The sequence below is a fragment of the Limanda limanda genome, chromosome 18 (genome assembly GCF_963576545.1).
Source record: "Limanda limanda chromosome 18, fLimLim1.1, whole genome shotgun sequence".
Classification (NCBI taxonomy): domain Eukaryota; kingdom Metazoa; phylum Chordata; class Actinopteri; order Pleuronectiformes; family Pleuronectidae; genus Limanda; species Limanda limanda.
The window spans coordinates 11127213-11148269 of record NC_083653.1 but is presented as its reverse complement, the minus strand read 5'-3'; the positions used below and the strand labels follow the sequence as shown (position 1 = coordinate 11148269).

The 21057-nt window shown below is 41.4% G+C and overlaps 1 protein-coding gene across 2 annotated transcripts; it reads left to right on the top strand.

Moving 5' to 3' along the window:
• Window positions 1–1008: 1008 nt before the first annotated feature.
• Window positions 1009–20239, top strand: flvcr2b (FLVCR choline and putative heme transporter 2b). 2 transcript variants are annotated; one of them, XR_009683103.1, is made up of 11 exons: window positions 1009–2046; window positions 5874–6015; window positions 9511–9651; window positions 11076–11143; window positions 11758–11861; window positions 13012–13122; window positions 14569–14674; window positions 15699–15810; window positions 17079–17134; window positions 18237–18398; window positions 19651–19720. XR_009683103.1 is itself a non-coding variant. In XM_061091139.1 (10 exons), the coding sequence occupies exons 1-10, from the start codon at window positions 1465–1467 to the stop codon at window positions 19714–19716; spliced, it is 1488 nt and encodes a 495-aa protein (XP_060947122.1). In that variant the 5' UTR covers window positions 1009–1464; the 3' UTR covers window positions 19717–20239. The 2 variants fall into 2 exon arrangements, 1 of the variants encoding a protein (XP_060947122.1); XM_061091139.1 differs by lacking the exon at window positions 18237–18398 and having other exon boundaries at window positions 19651–20239.
• The last annotated feature ends 818 nt before the right edge of the window (window positions 20240–21057 follow it).

The following is a 21057-nucleotide window of genomic DNA, read 5'->3' as shown; positions in this document are numbered from 1 at the left end:
AGCATGTACACTCCAGAAAAAAATCCAAAATTCAAATATACAACATATCTGAAAGACATGAACACATACATCCTCGTAAATCAAGTTATAAAACAAACCAAATTATAATAAAGGCAAATTCTGCATGTCTTTATTAAGACCATGATGAAAAGTTCATTGTTGCACGGTCCTCCTCTGAGAACTAGAGTGACTAAACCTCAGCAGCAATAACCTTCAAAGAAAATTGCCCGTCTGGGTTTTTGACATTAAAAGTCCTGATGACATAACTATGTTCAGACCACCTGTCCTCAAAAAATACCACACACACTCAAACCTCCATGTGTGCCATACGATCCTATTATGGGATCGTATGTTGTGGGTCCAAGAGGGCCTTTCAAAATATTAGATTCCCAGTGTGGTGACACAGACTCCCACATGGATGATCACCCGTGTGGACTGTGCTGATTTGGTGCGGTGAGATATTCGTTAAATGTGATGTCTCTTCTAATCTTCTCTTGTTGTCGTGCCTTTGTGTCAGTGTTGTTCTTCGGTGAACAACACACTGTGTTCTTCTGTGTGGGTGTGTGAAATCTGCACAGATGCTGATAGCAGGGGGCATGAAAAACAAACACCATGGTGCTTCATTGACTCAACCTGTAGATGGCAGTGTTGACTTTTATGGAAGTTACAGTAACAGAAAAGGAATCCTTCATATCCTGTACTGGAAGGTTATGGTTATGTTTTTGCTCCGAATAAGGCTTTCATGTCTCTTTTTGTGACATGTGCCACCTTGGAAGATCAGAATAAAAACAACTGTCGATTGTGAAATCAACTCAAAATGTTTTAAACTTGAGCCTAAAGTTGAAATAAAGTTATTCTACAGGAAATATTTATTGAATTCACCATCAGACACATTGGACCAATGAATAGCAGAGTTCCCTGGATGCGTGTGGTTTTAACAGTGAGATGTTTTGATTGTACAAAGCTGTTCGAACCCCAGCGTAGTGCTGTCGGTGAAACTCCGCCCTTGTAGCTTGTGATGACCCACTCCTTTGAAGACTTTGGTCCGGGTGCAGCGTCGCAGCCGCCGCTCTACACGTGTCTCACCCCGGAGGAGTCCCTGAGGAGATCCGGATCCTTCTTTATATGAATCTCAGACTGGAAGGGATTTGAACAGCCCGGGCTTCACAGTTCGCGGGTGGCCCAGAATAGAGTCTCCAATCCGGGGAGAGGAAATTCATGTGTGGATCCGCATGTTGTAGAGACTTCACCCTGTGATTATGAACCATTCACGTCAGCATGAGTGACATTTGAGACACTTCGTTTTGAGTTGAAGCCGATTAACGTGTATTTCTAAAGCCTGGTTGCCCTTAGCGTGTGACTCCTTTGCCCATGAGACCCGGAGAGTCTCCGCCACGCTCACTTGTCCTTCGCGGTGCTCTGACCCGCTGCACTTGGGTTTGAAACTTTGTTTTAGAGACTATTATGATCGAGAAACAAGCGCTGGAAGATCCTAAAGTGAACCTGGAGGAGCTCAAAGAGGAGCATGTCCGGCAGGAGGAGGCGGTGGAGGCGTCGCTGTGCGCCGGGGAACCCAAGCTGAAGGACGGGCATGAGGATCCGCGGAGCACCCGGCTCTACCGCCGCCGCTGGATGATCGTGCTCCTCTTCAGCTTCTACTCCCTGTCCAACTCCTTCCAGTGGATCCAGTACGGCATCATCAGCAACATCTTCATGAAGTTCTACAACGTGGACGCCTTCACCATAGACTGGATGTCCATGATCTACATGCTGACGTACATCCCCTTCATCTTCCCGGTCACCTGGCTCCTGGACAAGCGGGGGCTCCGGGTCATCGCGCTGGTGGCCACCTCGCTGAACTGCGCAGGGACGTGGATCAAGGTGGCCAGCGTCAGGCCCGACCTGTTCGCCGTCACCTTCCTGGGCCAGTTCTGCTGCTCCCTTGCGCAGGTGTTCATCCTCGGCATGCCGTCCAGGATCGCGTCGGTGTGGTTCGGATCCGAGGAGGTGTCCACCGCCTGCTCCATCGGAGTCTTCGGGAATCAGGTGAGCGAGCTGTCAGGCAAAGGCTGGCTTCTCCTCTCTGGAAACGCAGGTCAAGTTAGGTCCTGACCTACTTCATTACTTATTTAATCCGTAGGCCTGTGTATGAGCTCCACTGGCCACCAGTGACTTGGACATTCCAACATCTATTTGGCACGTCTGCGTAATTACGCACGTCCAGGCGAACCACAGTGCTTCTCTTGTGCGTCCAAGCCTGCTGAGGTGGTGAGAGAATGAATGGGTTTATACTCCAATCACATGAACCCTCCACACAGACAAAATAAGTCAAGGAAGAGGAAGACTAAACGTGATCTGTTATCATGTTACATGCATTAAACTCAATGGAGAAACATATATCTACACATATAGTGTAGACACGTGTGATCAAACTTATTATCAGTGTGAAACCTATGGATGAGTGTTTTCCTTAAAGGCTCATATTTGAAGCATCCTCTTCTTTGGGCATGAGAAAACAACTTTCCTATTGTTACACTTTTTTTTAAAGTAAACTTAAAACAGATCCATATTCGCGTAAATCAATTAGAGTAGTTCAAAGGCTGCAAAGCAAATACAGATGTGTCTGGATGTACGACCCCGTCTTCAGGGGCTGATGCAGTGAGCGATAGATAGATGAACAAAGAGCAGATTTTTATAAAGTCTGTTCAAAAACTTAACAGTTGACCTTGAGTGCACTTGGTCTCACTGCGTCAAACTCTTAGTGCGAGTGAAATAGTTTAAAGAAAGCCAAGTGTTTTTGTTAAGACATATTAAGGATGGAAACACTTTTGTGGATTTCTGAAACAACCATACACAATCCTCTACACTCTCATTTAGCTTTTAGGAAAAATGTATCCAACACAAGAATCATAGAAAGAATTCTACTAAAGCAGCTATTCAGACCATTTTAAAAGAAAGACGCATGAAGCACCCAACTTTGTGTTAATTAATTAAAAGAGCGCAAACAAAAATAAATTGGAAATCATCACAGGTTGGCAAAGTTTCATCCATTCAAACAACAGTGCATCTATGTGCAGCACTCTCTCTGTCACGCATTATATGCTCAGAATGGGGGAGCTGGAGATCGAACAGCTGACCCTCTGGTTAGTGGACGACCCGCTCTATCCCCTGAGCCACAGCTGCTAGCGAAGTCTGTTCAAAAACACTTTGAGTGTCTTCACTGCAGCTCATTCAGAGTCTGAGTGGGAATCAAATAGTTTGCAGGCAGCCACATGGCTTTTGTTGAGTCACCTCAAAGACAAAAACAGTCTTCTGAAATTGGTCTGACTGATCTTGTGAAACAACAACCCACAAAATCCTCCACATTATCAAAAATACACGAAGTGCTTCTTTTGTATTCTGTTCATCTGAATAAGTCACAACACCACAATTTGACATGGCGCAGATGGGGGAGCAAAGATCTGTCATCATGCCACCGGAAACTCGAATTTAAGCTGACGAGCATCGGATGTAACGCGACAAGTTTTTGAACAAACAACACTTGAGTCAACTTCAACATCAAAACTGAAATGCCAATGAAAAGTCATCGCTTAGCGCCAGGGAAGTTTGGTGCAGTTGTGTGCTCGGTGCACGATTTGTGTGTTTTTGGGAGGCAGTGTCAGTAAATAATAACAAACAGACTTCCTACAAATCTTCCGATGCGTGTGGCAAGTCGCTTAAAAGCAGATGGCGATGCTTAGTGAAGTGTTTGTCTTCAGGCTGGATTTTAACACTGTGAAAACGTTCCTTTAACACTACCAATGACCTGCAGACAGATTAGGTCTCAGTTTGACACAACTCCTGCAGACATATAGACAGATTAGGTCTCACTTCTGCTTGTGTCACAGGTTATCTCGCCGCGGCCAGACAGCCTTTACATCAGCACATTTCATCACATCACACTCCTCCAGGAGGGAACGTGTGTCTGAGCCATGTCTAACACAAAAGAAGCCTCCACTGATCTCTCTGTGTTTTCACAGGCGGGTGGACTTTAGAATGTTCAAAAGTCTGTGGTGGGATGAACATTTTAATCCGCATAGTCGATACAAAGGGTTGAAAGCAAAGGAATCTTCCTTGTTATCCCTCTTTAACTAATCGTAGATAAAGAATAACACAGACATGGAATCATTAAGCTTCAAACGAGGTAACTCTCACAATAATTATAGTTCAACACAGAGAGAAATGTGTATTGCAGTTTCCAGGGGTCACTTGTACTTGGACAGTTAACTAAAGATAATCCAGGGTCCGAGTAAGTGGGAGTGGTTTGGGTGGAATTGGCCTTTCTCCTGTAGTAACATCACATGACAGGCCTAAAGGTAACAACTATGTGGAGTGAATGGACAGGGAGCAGTGTGCTTCCAGGACAGCGAGCCGTTAGGAACACCAGCTCCGGCATCTCTCACCTCTCGCGTTCTAGGAGGGCGGCCCCCCCGCTCTGGGACAATCGCGATGCCACGAAACAATACTTTGAAAGGCTACCGTGCAAATTCTGAACTCGGTGGTGACGAGTGGCTGAGGTCCAAGGCTGCAAAGGAGCCCGCTCCAGGCCTCTCTTCGGTGCAGTGGAGCCCGGGACCTCTGGGTAGACCAATCTCCATGGGCTCCCAGCTGGACGGGGGTGCGGGCTTACGAGGTGACCACGAGCAGCTGGTCCCGAAGCCCAAGACCAAACTCTACCGACGCCGCTGGTTCATGCTGTTCCTCTTCAGCGCCGTCTCGGCCAGCAACGCCTTCATGTGGCTCCAGTACGGCATCATCAGCAACATTTTCATGCGCTTTTACAACATCGACTCTCTGGCCATCGACTGGCTGTCTATGATCTATCTCCTCACATATATCCCTCTCATCGTGCCCGTCCTGTGGCTTCTGGAACACAGGGGCATCCGGGATGTCGTCCTCGTTGGTGCAGCCTTCAACTGCATTGGTGCATGGATCAAAATTGGTAGTGCAAGTCCCCATCTGTTCGCAGTCACCTTCTTTGGCCAGTTTGTGTGCTCAGTAGCCACGGTGTTTGTGCTTGGTATTCCCTCTTACCTCGCCTCGGTGTGGTTCGGAGAGAAAGAGGTCTCCACTGCCTGCTCCATAGGAGTTCTGGGAAACCAGGTCTGTCTGAATAATCAAATTAATCATTTAATTTGTTCTCCTGCAGCAAGTGACTCATGGAGATGTATAAACTGTCTGATAGCTGCATGTAGATTATGCAGCGCAGCACTAGATGCCAGAGTCACATAGGACTTCTAGTGTCTCAGTGTGAGAGGCCTGAGAATTGAGTTAACTGTTTCCTGAATACTTGGTATTTGGTTGGTTTAAATGTGAAAATATTGAGTCCCAGTGTTTCAATTGTTTGTTAGATTAGTCACATTACAATGTTGCTTTTAAAATATGTTTATATAGCAAGCTAAATTTGAAGATATATGATAATAACGTGGTAATCGAAGTCCAAACACCTTTCAACTCCATGAGTGTTGTATACAAGAGACAGAGAAGAGATGTAGAACTTTTTGAGAGGGCTTACTTTATTCAATTTAAATTAAATTTATTTTCTCCACCGCTATCTGCCTTTTTAAAGATCAGACTCTTAAAATTGTACATTTAAACCAGTCGCAAACCAACAGTTTTGAATGATAAGTATTGAATCCCTGATATTTGCACTTAATATATCATAACAAGCAAAAATGGCTTCTACGTTTAGAGATTTTGATTAACGGCAGCAGTGAGGTTCAAATCACCATTTTTCTAATTCACTTTGATTTCATTTTACCTCAAAAAAACAACCATGTAGCTCTGCGACCTCTCTTTCTCTAATCTGCGTTGTGTGCGTTCCTCACTCACAGCTGGGCATTGCCATTGGGTTCCTGGTGCCTCCCATCCTGGTGCCTAATGTGGACGACTTGGACGAGCTGGCTCACCACATCAGCATCATGTTCTACATCACAGCAGGAGTGGCGACCTTACTCTTCATCCTTGTTGTCTTTGGTAAGATGACCCCAAGGGGCCCCCAGGAAACACGTTCATTATATATATATATATATATATTATGCATGATTGGATTAATAGCACATTTGTTCTAGGTTTGCACCACTGAAATACCTTTGGGCTTCCATTCTCTGTCTCTTGCTTTGTGAAGGTTAATTTGTCTACATTTAAGAACGTAGTTGTTTTACTTTATATTGTGTTTGTTAGTTGTAATCTCTTAGCAAATGACCTATTTTATATTTGTCAATAAAGACACAGAAAACTTAACATGAGGCAGCCATCATTTAAGGTCTGAATGGCTGCAACTGGCAATTGTTTTTTATCATCAATATGTCAGACAGTTTTGCTGTCGCAATATTCCTCTTATTAAAGCCCAATTTGACTTATTCATAACTTTATGTTATATTTTCGGTATTTATTTTATATTTTCATAGTTTTGTTGGACCACCATTCAAAATAGAAGTTTGATGATGAGTTTTTATAGAAAACTGAAAGAAAACTATTAAATATTCCCATTTGAGAAGCTGATACCTGAAATTATTGGTAATTTTTGCTTAAAAGAATCAACTGAGAAAAATGAATGAAATCAAAGACATCATCACCTTATTAAGTTTTCTCTCATTGCACTTTTTGATGCCTTTATTTTCTTACCTGGCCAATGAGATTTCTCCATCTACAACCATCATCTAACCATTATAGACCTAATGATTTTTAGATGATTTAATAGTAGACCTACACTCTGACAAGAAGCACGATAGAAAAGTGCTGAGAAGTGGATAAGAAAAGTGCTAACCACGCCGGCACCAACACAAAACCCTTCCTGAGGGGGAGGCAGAAAAGAAACTATTGTGGTAGAAGTGAGGTCAGGAGAAGTGTCCCTGGAACGAGCACAAATGTACACGAGCAATCCGGCACACTACAATCAACCGTGTAGGTTTGTAAATGAAATGCTGCTTATAGATATATTAAGAAAAGTAGAGAAACTATAGTACCAGAAGGACTTTCTGAAAGAAGGAAGTGGTCTTACATGGCATGAGAAATGAGTGACGAGCTGTCAAAAAGAAAATGCTGAGTTGCCCTTTATCTGCTCCATATGCAATTTGACTCCTATAGTCTTAACCTACTTTTTTAAACAGAATATCTTAAAATTTGAATTTTTGATTGCAAATGTAATAGCTCACATGTTGCAATTAAATCAGTTTCTCGTAGTTTAAAACTCAAAAAATAGATTTGTGTGTTATGTTAAATAGGGACGAGGCCGATGAATAATTAAGGATAATTCAGTAGATAGAGAACCTTGTTGTTAACTATACAGAACACTGGACAGAGCCGTTGTCAGACTGGAACCACGCGTATGAAATGGCTGTTGTCCTGCAATCTTTGGGGGGGGGGGGTGAGGGTGAGTGGAGGGGCTCGTCGGCTTCGAGAAACACAAAAGCATGTTTGTGAAGGCATTCCATAGTAGAACCATGCAGCACATTCAGGCTGCATTAACTGTCGCTGCTGTGTTGACGGTATAAAGTCGTGTGATTCGTGCTGCTATCGCTCACTCCAGCGAGAAAGATTCCCACCAGCTGGCCGCAGTAGTTTCATGATGTGACGCATACACTCGCACACACAGAACAACCCTCGCACATACATGCGAGATGTGTGAGGGTTGTCCTGCTGGCCCGGCCATCTGTAGCCCCGCAGCAGGCCTGTGGACCTGTTAGCGGGGCGGACTGAGTCCCAGGATTCACAGATTTGCATGAACTGTGTCTAAAGAGAGGTGAGAGAAGACGTTTTGGCTGCTGCGATCCTCTGAAAGACACAGAGACAGTCTGCAGGAGGACCAGAGGAGTGGATTTGGTCGAGTGAATGAGAAGAATCCCCGGGGGTGTTTAGGGGAAATATGCATGCACGAACAAGTTTTTAAAATAAATATAGTGTGAGTACTTCTAAAAGTGCTTTCCCTTTGAATGGGGGGCGGTGCAGTGGTTCGCATTTGTCGGCTCACTGCATTAAAGGGATAGTTCACCGACAAACGAAGACCACTCATTATCTAGTCACCACTATGCCGATGGAGGGGAGGGGGAAGTGTTTGAGTCTGCAAGACACCTCTCAGAAGTTTCAGGGGTAAACAGCGTTGCAGCCAAATCCAAAACAATCAAAGTCAATTGTGACTTCTTCTGGAAACTTAAAAATCAACAGACAAAAAACATAAAATGCTCCAAATAATAATAATAATGGCTTGCATTTATATAGTACCTTACACTGGCCCCAAGGACACTTTACATATGTCTGTGAGGACAAAAACAAAATAGTAATAATCAAGTGTCCTTAGGCCGCAACAATCACTCTAAATTTGGCTGCAACACTGTTTATCCCCTGAAACTCCAAAAGTGTTTCTCACTTTCTCGCTTCTCAAACACTTCAGCCACCTGCCCAAGGTGAACCCCCGCCTCTCACCTAATGTTAACTGGCCTGGAAGGAAGAACATTGAATGACAGTGACCTCTCATGCAGTAAAATGCAGCTGGGATTCTGTGGAAATTACTGAGCCTCCACTTTCCGAGCGGTCGTATCAAAGAGCAGGTTCGTTTTGTAGATCTAGTGAGAGGCCGTTCCTCTCCACAAACACTCAGTTCAGATTGACCACCGGGAGAAAAGGGCTGGCTCGGCCCCAAGAACCACAAAGACAAGACATCTGTGTTTCTCCGTGCGGCCTGAGGACGAACCCTTTCAACCAGGAGAAAGAAACGGGTCACTGACGGTGACAGTGACTGGCCGTTTGTCCTCGAGACGTGCATGGTGTCAAAATGTTTACGAGTGCGTCGTGTTGCAGAGCAGTGCTTTACACTAAACATAGACGCCTCACATGCACAGTGGCACATGCATCTGTTTGACATTTCAGAGGTCTGCAGGCCTGTCCTATTGATTCAGCCTCTTAAATCCCAATACTCTCAATGTTTCCAGCCTCATTTGTCTTTTGACAATATCACGTACAGTAAAAATATTTTTTCAGCTTGCTTGGTTTACGTTCTATTTATTTGGTTGCATTTGTGGGTTTTTTTTTCAGTTATTTTTAAGTATAGGTAAATTAAATATAAAAGTACATTTCTTATAAGGGTTTGATAACATCTTAGAAGTCATTGCCCATCTATGCATTTGTATGTATTGTCATCTGCTCTAAAAAAAAATCCACATTGGTCATACAACTCTTGTATTTCAGCATTTAATGTTTTTGTTTCTTTGTAAAGAAAGTGCATTGTTGACTATAATGACAATCACAGCTCTGTGGGTTTGATGTAATGATGAACTTGTGCAATAACTGAAAAGCTCAACGAGTTATAACAAGTCACCAGTATCATTAAATGCAAGCAGACTGATACTTGCCAATGGCTCAATCACCTGTTCACCTGTAACCGGCATTTGAATGTATATTTGTGTGTAGAAGAGTTTGCAGCTGCTTTTTATCCGTGTGTGATAATTATTTTGTTCCTCTCCTTATGTCCAGTGTTCCAGGAACGTCCCGAGCTCCCCCCGACTCAGGCCCAGGCCACAGCTCGTAGCATCCCACCGGAGCAGTACTCCTACACTGCCTCCGTCCTCAGGCTGCTGCGCAATAGGCCCTTCATCTTCCTCATCATCACTTACGGTCGGTCATCACTGCTCATGACAGTAACAGTTGTTAGTTTAAAGCATAGACTTACCCCCTTGTGACTGGCTGCAGTATGGTTCATGAACCCAGGATCCTCCCTATTAGCAAATTTCTTACAGTATTGTTTAACTTTAATGCTCAGCGCATGGTGCACAAGACAATGGCTGGTTTGTAAAATGCACACCGATGGGAAGCTGTTCTTTCTCTTTTTACGTTTGGCTTCTTCCTCCCCCTCTGGTTCAGGGTTAGGGTTTCTAAGCCAAAGGTCAGAATCTTCTGATGACATAAAGGCAACAAGCCTTAGTTTAGACAATCAGGCCAAGAGTATTGGTTTTTAGTTATATAATTGGTATTATCTCTCACAGTAATCATGCACCACATCAGTCAGTGACTTTCTTGGATAATGGTTTTACATGTTAACCTCCAGTAGAAAAAAACAGCAACCCTCCCTTTAAAGTTTAACAAGACTTTTAAGCCTCATATCGGTGCACCAAACAGAAAGTCATCAATTATTCTAGAGCCCAAAGACATGCCAGCGAGTGTGTCTTGCTCGGGTCCAAAGTTTGTTTATGGATCCGATAATGTTTAACAAATGGGTTTGATCAATGTGGCCCAAAGGTAAAGACAGTTTATGATGGGATATGAACTTGGGGCCTCATTTACCAATACCTTCTTAAGTTTGTTTCTTTAATTTATCCTTAGGAGAGTTTAAGAGCATTTTCTCTAAGAAACATGCTCTTAAACCGCAGATTAATTTGCAATGTGTTGTTAACTTCTATGCAGTCTGTCAAGATGGTCCAATCACAGCAGCTCTCTCCAACAGCTGTTGGCTGTGAAAAAGGTAGTACTTTAACCTCCTTTGACCCGACTGTGTTGTTCACGTGAAACAATTAATGTAACTATTATTAGTGCGTGTCTCTGGACTTTTTCACTTCCTGTATGTGAGCTTTTAGTCGTCAGTTAACAATGTTGAGTCTGACATTTGCCTGGGGTTGTCACACTGTGCACTGCAGACTGCAGTACAGCACAAAAATGTGTAATACTTCTTATTTTTACATTTTTACTCAATTCATTCTCATATAGAAATATATGTCAATGATCTTTTTAGTGTGTAATCAAGGTTTAGTTTCTTTACGTCTGAGAGTTAATGAATTTATGTTCAAGGGGAAAACATGGTGAAGTGCTGTTGGCCTTTTATAGAAATCCTTGTATTGGGACGGCTGTGTTTTGGAAACGAGTGGGATTGGGTCCACCAGACACAAGTGAAGACCAAATCTTTCCACTGTTCCTGTTGTTATATTTCATAATTTTGCGGAGGAAGTCAACTCGGAACTTCCGTGACAGGTTTCCTGAAAGATATGACTGTCCTGTGGTTTGTGTTGTGCAGTGCTTTACTTTGACAGTTGTTTCCAAACCTACAGGTCTGAACGTTGGATGTTTCTACGCTGTTGGCACCCTGCTCAACCGCATGATCATTGAGCATTACCCTGTAAGTAAACACAACCGTTTGTGGTTTAAGTTCCTCACTGTGTATGCACCTCCGGTCAATCACACTTCCACAAACCTTTTTGCACATCCTATAATTTGTCATTTCAGGACCTGAAAATCTGGATCTGCCTTGATATTTAGAAAAAAAAGAGATAATAATACAGAGTAAATTTCTGGTAGAAGTATTTTTTGTTGCCAGTATAATTGAAATAAAATAAGATAAAATAATCAAAGTTAACAAACATCACGGGTAAAGTTAGATGAGGCTTTTCAGTAGAAGTGCATTTTAATGTAACATGAAATGGATAAACTGCATTGTGGTTGTAAGATTTAAGAGTTTATTTCCTCTTGAGATTCAGTGGTTGTATTGATAGTCATACTAATCAGACTATATAAGCTCTAAGATATTTGTATATAATGTTCAGAAGCTTTTCATCTTATTGGACCGTGCATTAACAGGGTGTGTGGAGGAATCACTGATGTGATAGAAACTCTTTAAAATTCCCACCCCTGCTCCTTTTGTGTCAAAATGAATCTGAAGCTGCCGTGCCTTTACCTGGTATGTGAGGTCATGAGGTCACTGGTCTTTCTGTTCTCTCTTCCTCAACCTTTCAGGGAGAAGAGGTGAATGCTGGGAGGATCGGCCTCACCATTGTCATTGCAGGGATGGTCGGCTCTCTCATCTGCGGCATCTGGTTGGACAAGACTAAAACCTACAAGTAAGGCGAATGTCGACAGAGGAAAGAAACTTTTGTGTGACCCCATGTTATTCTTCATTCATCATAAAGCGACGACACAATCTCTCTTCTCACCTGTTTAAGGACGTTCACCTCCTCATCTCACCACAGATCTTTAGTTTTTTTGTGTTGACACTGTGTGTGTGTTTATCCAGCTGCAACACGCCGCTCTAACAGTGACCCCTCGGCCTCATGCGCCCTCTGGCCGTGTAGCAGCAGCAGTGTCCACCCTGTGGAGCCGGGGCTAAATTCAACCCCCTCTTTCTTATTGACCAGACTTTTGACCTGCAAATCAGGGAATGCGGCCGTGTTTGTTGCCTACATGCAGAGACACATTCACACATTTAAATCTCACATAGTTCTGCTTCTGCAGGTCTTTTTAAATGCTGGTTATTATAGATTTACAGGGATTAAGGAAAAAGGTGCCACTTATAATAAATAACGTGGACACTGCAGACTTTTTTATTTCTAACTGTATGAGAGTAGATCTCCCTGCAAACATATAAAAATATATTTAAATTAGTTTTCAACCTCATAAAACATTTGCAAAAGTTTTTTTAATTTTAAATAGTGTTTTTTTCCCATTTGTATTCTATGTTTAATTTTCACCCTTCCTTGTCTACGTGTCTCTGCCTCGGTTTTGTTGCCTTGTGTTTTGTCATTTCCTGTTTTATTTTGATAACACGTCACTTCCTCTTGTTTCCTGCTCCCTTGATCCCCTGCAAAATGCACACTGATGTGTCCTCCCCCCTGTGTCTCATAGTCTACCCGCTCTTCAGCATCTAGTCGTTTCCTTCCTGTGTTACCCGTCGGGTTTTCAGCTCCGGTTGTGTATAATCTGACTTCTTTTTCCTTACTATTACAGATGTATTCTTTCCAGCACTTGACATTTTGTTTTGTGTACCCTGATTTGGGTCCAGCGCAGCAAAGAATGACAATATGTAAAGAATATGAGTCCACTGACAATTTTTAGTCAAAGACAAAAATGACGTGGGGAACAGTTGATAATAATATATCTGCTTTTATACATTTCCAGACCACCTGAGAAATAACTATGGTCTGCTACAGCGCCCTCTGTCTTCAAATCATAATTGCTATGCTCAGTGTTGTATATGTCTCTTGTCTGTTCCAGGCAGACCACCCTTGCAGTCTACTCCATGTCTCTGGTGGGGATGATCATCTACGCAGCCACACTCAATCTGGGACACCTCTGGGTGGTCTTCATCACAGCTGGAACTCTTGGGTATTCTGACGTCCATTCCTTCTTTCTTCTTTGGATAGAAGTCTAATGAACTACTTGTTCATTTTAGTTTTTTGCACATTTGTGAGATGCCTAATTCAAAATACACTTAAGCATTTCAGTCAAAGGGCATAAAACTGAACTGACAGTTTTGCAGGAATATATAGTGCTTGCAAACAAATCAGCAACATACAGATTTTATTCTAAATTAATAATAATATAGTTGAAGCTCTTGACTATTTGCACATTCTTCAGAGAGGGTCTCGTCCAGAGTAGGTGAATACATCTGGGTCATTGATTGAAACCTGCAGATAAAGTTTTGCAACCATGCTCTATTGAATTCTTCCTTCATACTGTGAAGTCTGTTCTGTTTATATCCCCAGGTGCAATATTTCTGTTGACATTTGCAACAATGATTTACATTGTGTTTATTTAACGGTCAACTTTGTTCTCTATGTTTTTACATATGCACTGTAGGATGTTAGCAAAACATTTGCCTTTGTACTGACCCAGTATTGAAAGTCAAGATACAAAGGGTCAAGGTAATATTAGCTCCTGTTTGAGGGAAGAGAAGAAAAGTACGGAGGGAGGCCAACTCCATCCAACTGCACAGACTCCAAAATGGCTCCAAATGCGCAAGATGGCGACAATATCTCGGATATTCTGGCTTCATTTCTTGATAGTGGGAGTAAATTGAGACGTGTTGTCCATCTTTATGTACAGTCTGTAGTTTAGAAATTGAAATTTTGTGTTCTAGATGGTTATCAGCTTATGTAGGTAAAGTGCATGAAATTAAAGGCTACATAGCCATTATGAATTGGATAAGATAACAGTCAAAATCTTCACAGGGTGGAATGATCCTGTCGACTCCAATGATTCTCCTGTATCATGGGATTAAAAGCATATCTTATCACCCTCAGTGACTATGTGGCTGTTTTGAAATCATAAAAAACACCTATTCAGTCACACAGATTGCTTCTCCCAGATTGGACTCACCCTTTTCTGTGAAGGCACACCTACATAACCGTCCAGTGTTCTCACAAGTATTTGTCAGGCAACATTCCATATTCCTGTCAAACAGAAAGCTTGTTTTGTTAATGGAGATTCCAGGAGCAGCAGATAGCTTCACTTGCTGTAATTCCTGGTATTTAGATTTTTTGCTGCCTAGATCTGTTGTTCGTGTTTAACGTCACCTATGACAAACGCTTTAATCTTAGATACTATGGTGAGGGGTGAAGAACAGGGAGAGGCCAAGACAACACCCCTCATTGTACTGAGCATGTGGCCCAAAATTAATAAGGATAATAATAATAATGCAAAATAAGAAATGGAGGGTTTAATGTTGACACTTAACTCAAATTAGTACCTTGTGTTATGGGGTAATAGCTGATTACTGAGCTGTTATGGCCCAAAAAAAACAACATAAATAACATGTGTGTGTGTGTCCAGGTTCTTCATGACAGGCTACCTGCCGCTGGGCTTTGAGTTCGCTGTCGAGCTGACGTACCCGGAGTCAGAGGGAACCTCCTCTGGACTCCTCAACTGCTCAGCACAGGTACGTCTCAGTGACTGACAGAATCATCTCTCAACAGCGTTTTTCCAGGAAAAGTCAGAACAGTAGATCAGATCAGTGGTTTTCTTGCAGGTCGCATCCAGATCGGCTAACAGTGTTTTGTGATAACGCTGTTTCCTGTCACATGGTCACATGTCATTGTACCAGTTTCAATGCGAAACATTTGATTGAATCTGTGATACTATCACTAAGAAAGTCCTTGTCCTACTACATGGGCTATTGGGATTTTTGTTTTAATGTCTATACAGTATATTATATCGCAAACTGGGCTGTACATCCATAACAAAAGAGGGAGATGCACACAAACCAAGCTATTCCACAAAGTTCTTTACAATTTAAAGAAGAAGTCTTGAGCAAGCTAGTTAGTAATGTCTGCAGTGTAGGTGGGTGCGTGAGTGATGTGTATGTGGACAATGTCGTAAGGTGCAGAAACAAACCAATCACCAGAGGGGTGTCTCAGGGAGGAGAGATAGCCAGAACAGAGCTCCAGCCCCAGGGTAACGTCACACAAACACGAATGCTAAGTGAATGCTGTGGGTCAAATTCGAACTTCATGCGAGGCCTCGCTGCAGTTTGCCTTGGGACAGGAAACATATTTTATCTTCTCCTGCCTCACATAGATTGGAAGTAAACAGGACTAAGTACCTGACTGATAACCCTCTGCCACGCTAACCTCAAGTACCTGCAGAGGAAACAGGGACAAAAACACACAAACCAAACAGTCCCCATACGATTTTCATAATAACTGAAGAAGCAACATTTGAACAGTGATTTGGATGATGATTACCACAGCAACAGCCATAGTTCATATTTGTGTTTGTGTTGACCAGGGAAATACTCACCAAATATGTAACATGCAAATGCTGCAATGTACCGCAAAGGAAAAAAGCTGAGTTGAAACCCATGTGTAAGCAAGTTAGAGCTCTGCAGGACAAATGTGCAATCTGCGTGTGAGCAACTCCCACAAAACATGTTGGATTAACTATCACATATTCTGCATCTGCAGGTGTTCGGCATCATATTCACCATCTGCCAGGGAAAGATCATCGATGCCTTTGGCACGTTGGCAGGAAACATCTTCCTCTGTGTCTTTCTTCTGATCGGCACAATATTGACTGGTAAGATCTTTCTGTATAGTCATAAGGTCTCAAGTCGAATACAGCAAAGCACAAGAAACGTCTGTCTGTGACTGCTTCCTTTTTCTGATGTTTACTCATGTTCCCATGGAAAAGTGTTTAATTTCTTAAAATGTAGACGACAGTTACTGTGAAACCTGAGCGACTCTACAGAGCTGAATGTGATTCAGACATTTACATATACTTGAATAAAAATAGTCTTTTCCCATCTAATAAATCCCAGGAAAGACATTTGGTTCTTAAGCATCCGCTCAAGCTTTGGAGATCTCAGAATTTCTTTGATCCCCTTACCAAAACAGGTTAGGTCAAGACTCAGCTGTGCTGTTTTCAACTGGTTTTGGGACACGAGTGTGTAACCGCAGGCATTTCCTCGTTCCACTCTCTGTCCCTCTCACTCAAAAGTAAATGTTTTTCATTAACGAGACTCCAAGCCAAAGTTTCTAAAAAAAAACACATTGGAGGGGCAAGCAGTAAACATTTTGTTGTTCATTGACTGAGTAATGGAAACTTGAAAGCTTCACTGAGATGGACATGAACCTACAGTAAGAATTGTGAACTGCACGACTGACACTTCAGTTTTTTCAGACTTCATGCCTCAGTCAGTACGCAGCCACTTTGTACGGCCCATTGAGGCTTTTATGAGCAATCAATAACTTTTTAAACATGTATTAGCTACTGAAGCGCTTAACTTTTAAGAAACCACTCACCTTTAGCTCACAAAGGTCAACACAGCGAGTTACTGTATTTTGTAACTTAGTCATCTTTATTCCAGAAAATAAGAAGTTTCCATATCTGCACATATCAGCAACATTAACACCAATATGTGTGTGAAAAGCTCCCATCAGCTGATTTTTATTCTTAGGTCGCTCAGGCTTCGGATTCTCTTTTAGGGGAACTTTAAGTGTGCTTCTTAGATGTCAGCTGTTTATGTCATTGCACAATGCAAAGTTTCAAGTTAATCTGAGTTGCACATACTTTGTTTCATCATTTAAATTTGCATCTGTTACCACACAGTCCCTGGGAAATGTTTACCAATATCTATTACACTCTCAAAGAGCCACTGTTGGGTTGTTAGGATGTGCAAGAGCCATGAACTCTAGTCCCTGTTATTACCTCATGTTCATTTAATGTATATTTACAGCATTAAAGTGGAACATAAATAATATTCTGTTCTTCTCTGTCTGTCTAACGCAGGAGTTGCATTGTTGCTTCATTCAAACTTTGCCCGTTCTCTGTTTATTCCTCTGCAGGTTTGATCAAGTCTGACCTACGGAGACAAAGAGCTAACCTCTTGGCCAGAGCAGCAGTAAGTGTTAAAAACAAACCATAAAACCTGTCTGGCTTCATGTTTTTACTGAGCAAAGATTCTGTAGATGAATATCGGTTGGTTTTGTATTGTGTGTGGGAATGTCCCAGAAGGATAAGCATGGAAGGAATGTGGTCAAGGTCACAAATTGCATCTTGTGCTGCTCCATAGTAACACACTTTGTGCTCCCAGTTGTGTCAGTGGTTTTGCTGTTTTGTTTAGCAGGTTTGCGTATTGTTGAGCACTGCTTCACGGCCTCTCGCTGCATGTCCGCCGCTGTGATCTTCCTCAGGCACTGCCACTCACCTGCCAAAGTAGTTTCACGAGCAGGGAAATAATTTACCGACAGTTTGGAATCACTGCTCTGAGCAAGAACGACACAATAAAATAAATTGTATGAAGCAGCTCTGCCTGAAGGAGGTGACAGGATTTGTGACATTGTGAGTCTCCAAGCTCTGTGGTGAAGTTGGTGATGAGGGGTGTCAGGAAATCAGTCAAATCCTACACATGGAGCATAAAATGGAGGAGAAGATCTGTAACGCTCTCTTATCTGTCCATTAAATATGAGGCTAGAGCCAGGGGAGGATTAATCTAGATTAAAGACGGGAAACGGCTTGTCTCTGTTAGAATGTAACTGAAACACAGTGGATATTACCCATGATCCCTGGCTTCCTGAACCAGAGGAGCTGCCACTGTGACAAATACACCAAACTCTATTTGAAATTCTTCATATTTTAGGAGTATTCATGTTTTTTAGCTGAATGTCAGAGATAAACACGGTCTTTCTTATAACTTCTACATTTTTTTTAACTGATCTACAGTTCAGCCTGCCTCTTGAACTTTAAACTCCCTATTTCAAGTCAAGGAACCTTAACACTAATTTGTGAAGCTGCTATTTTAAGGTAGAATTGGATTTAATGGACAAACAGGAGAGTGGTATCAATCTTCAAAACAAAGAGGATAATGGAAACAAACTTAAAAGCGGGAAGTCATTTGATTCACAAAAGTTGCCTGTTAGATCAGATTGTGTTAAACTTCACCCCAGACTGGAGACGCAACTCCATGACCCTGAGTGAGAAGTGATGAGTAGCTGTTGTTTTAGGAGGAGGGGCAGATGTCGGGACAAGACTACGGAGCCACCACACTAATCTGCCAGCAGCAGGCTTCTCCCACTCAAGCCTGATCAATAAACCTTTCTGCTTCCGACAAAAAAACTAAACAATCATCATCTTCAAATCATTGCTCAACACGCAGCCGCACAGAGGTAGGAGCACAGCTATGTTGATTATCCACCACCCCCCCCCCTCCCTCCACCTGCCTGTCTGTCTGTCTCACGCTGAAATATATGAATCAGCACATGCACCTGATGCTGCTTTTACCAGAAATGTGATAATAAAAAGTGTTTTACTATGTGGATTTGACTGATTGTGAAGTCCCCCTATAAAGCTTGTTATTCCTACGTAGACCTTGTAGATCTTTATTGATTTACAGATAGTTTAAAAAAAAAACGTCAGCTTTATTCGAATTCGACTGTTTCAAGTTTTCCATATTTTGTACTTCTTTATATTTCTACTCTACAACATTCAAGAGAGAAACATTAAGACTTTAGTTACTAGTTACTTTCCAGATCAAGATTTTATAGTCAATAAATATAAATATGCCTTGTTATAGATCACACCCCTTTGACCTCTGACCCCTCAATAAAACAGTGTTTGTTAGTAGTTCCACTAGTTTCATTTGTGAAAGTCAACTTTATTGTCATATCTGCCATATGTACAGAATATGAAGGGGATTGAAATGCCTTTCTCTTTAATCCCTGAAATCAATTTTAATCATGTTAAAGTGGAAATCTTTTCCATTATTTCACCAAAAGCAAAGATTACAGAAAAGTCCAAAAAGCAATTCTACATTTTAAGAGCAGAACTTTGTTTTTGCTTATTTCTTCTCCCACCAATCATCTCATGCCCCCTCATATTTACATAGCGACCCCTGGTGGCGGTATAACCCCAATGTTGGGACCCACCGGAATAACAACTGTTGTTATATCCACCTCAACTAACAATAAAATACAAATATTAATGCATGAGTATTAGTCTTATTATGTCATATAATATATATTGTGTATATATAATATGTAATGTCATATAATAGTCTCAGGTATATGTGCCATTTTTCTGCTGAATAAGTTGAATACGTTTTTAAAGCTAATGTCTTTACTCAAGTTGGATTTTGAATTGCAGGACTTGGACTTGTAATAGAGTATTTTTACTTCTGCCCCACTCATGTTCAGTTATATGTTGCACCATCTTCATCAAGAACTGGATAAATGGGGAAAAAGTCAATGAAAAGTACACCAGCAGTCATGTGCTACTATCACACTTCAGCTAAATATACTTAATTATTTTTGGCTCAATCTTCTGTTCTTTCCTTCACATTAAAAGTATTTTCCACAGAATATTTCACCTTTTGTGACATGAGGAATAGGAATGAATTAACGATTCTTCTTTGATGAATAGGGTCCCACCGACTGCCGTGATGTGAGCCTGACCACACCTACTATCATCAGAGAAGCACAGTTGTAGACCCACACGCACTAACAATAACGCTTGGAAAAGAACAAAGATCTTCCTGTTGCAATGTAACAAACTGACAGTAGAACCGCATAATCAGGAAGTGACTTTTCCTTTTAAAGAAGATTTTAATGTTTAATTATTTTTTTAGAAAAAAGAAATACCTTGTTCGTAAAAGTATTTGTTTATATTTAACTATAGATATAAATGCTCTTTCCAAAATCAAATCTGTGGAATGTTTGTTTGTGTCTTGACAATTTTACCTGTCAGTATTTTCAGTGTGCAATTGATTATGTACATCATAGATTAAAAGCAATAATGAATTGCCATTTAATCTACTCATTGCATCAACTGTTGATTGACAATTTTTGTAGAAAGTATTTTGAGGCAAATAATTTATACGACAGCTTATTGAAGGCTTTCTGATCCATTGTGGTTCACAGGGAGTAAATACTGATGATGCATGTTTGTGCAATTTTTGTAATGCCTTTCATGTTTCCTGCTTATTTAACATGAAATAAAACTGTTTTATCAATGTGTGTCATGGTTTATGTTAAATGTTATCTCATGGGGAAACTAGATTTGACACACAGAGAACATTGTAAAAACCCAGCAGCTCCACCACACCCAATACAAGTCATATATCAGAGTGTCATGGTATCCTAACATTATCATGATGCAGATTCCCCTGGTTACAGTGTCAGACATTTTTACTGACGGATACGTTTCAACACACAGCAGTTATCTCGCTCCGGGAACCACAGCATGAAGTCATTTGAGATATTGATCAGCATATTTATGCTTATGGAGGTTTTTCTAGGACTTCATGTAACCTTTGATATGTTATCATATCTCAAGTCTGCCAGCAGCAAAATCTAATTTTGACCAGTTATCGTTTCAACTCAAAGATGAACTGATTAGATTTCACTGGCCAAAGGTTACGGGGGGAATGTAGACTGAAACTGGTTGGTGGAGGCATTCAACCACAGGGCAGCCAGTCATATGTATTACCAATTATTACATCTGCTCACAGATGTGGATGGAATTTTTCATATTGAGACAGCATTGCAGTGGAGGCCACCAGAACCCTTTTCTGCTTTTGGCCCCATTATGGCTTGATCTGGCCCTGAAAGCATGAATATAGTAATACAAAATAAAAATGTATTTACAAAATAATATACAGAAGTAGAATAAAAACTGTATACAGACATGATATAATATAATAAAACTATTATCAATGTAAAAACAGGGTTTCAAAGTGCTTTGAAACTAAAAGCAGACACAGGATACAAAATGTATTCACACTGATAAAAACAATAAATAAAAGTAATAAGAAGACAGCATCTCATAATA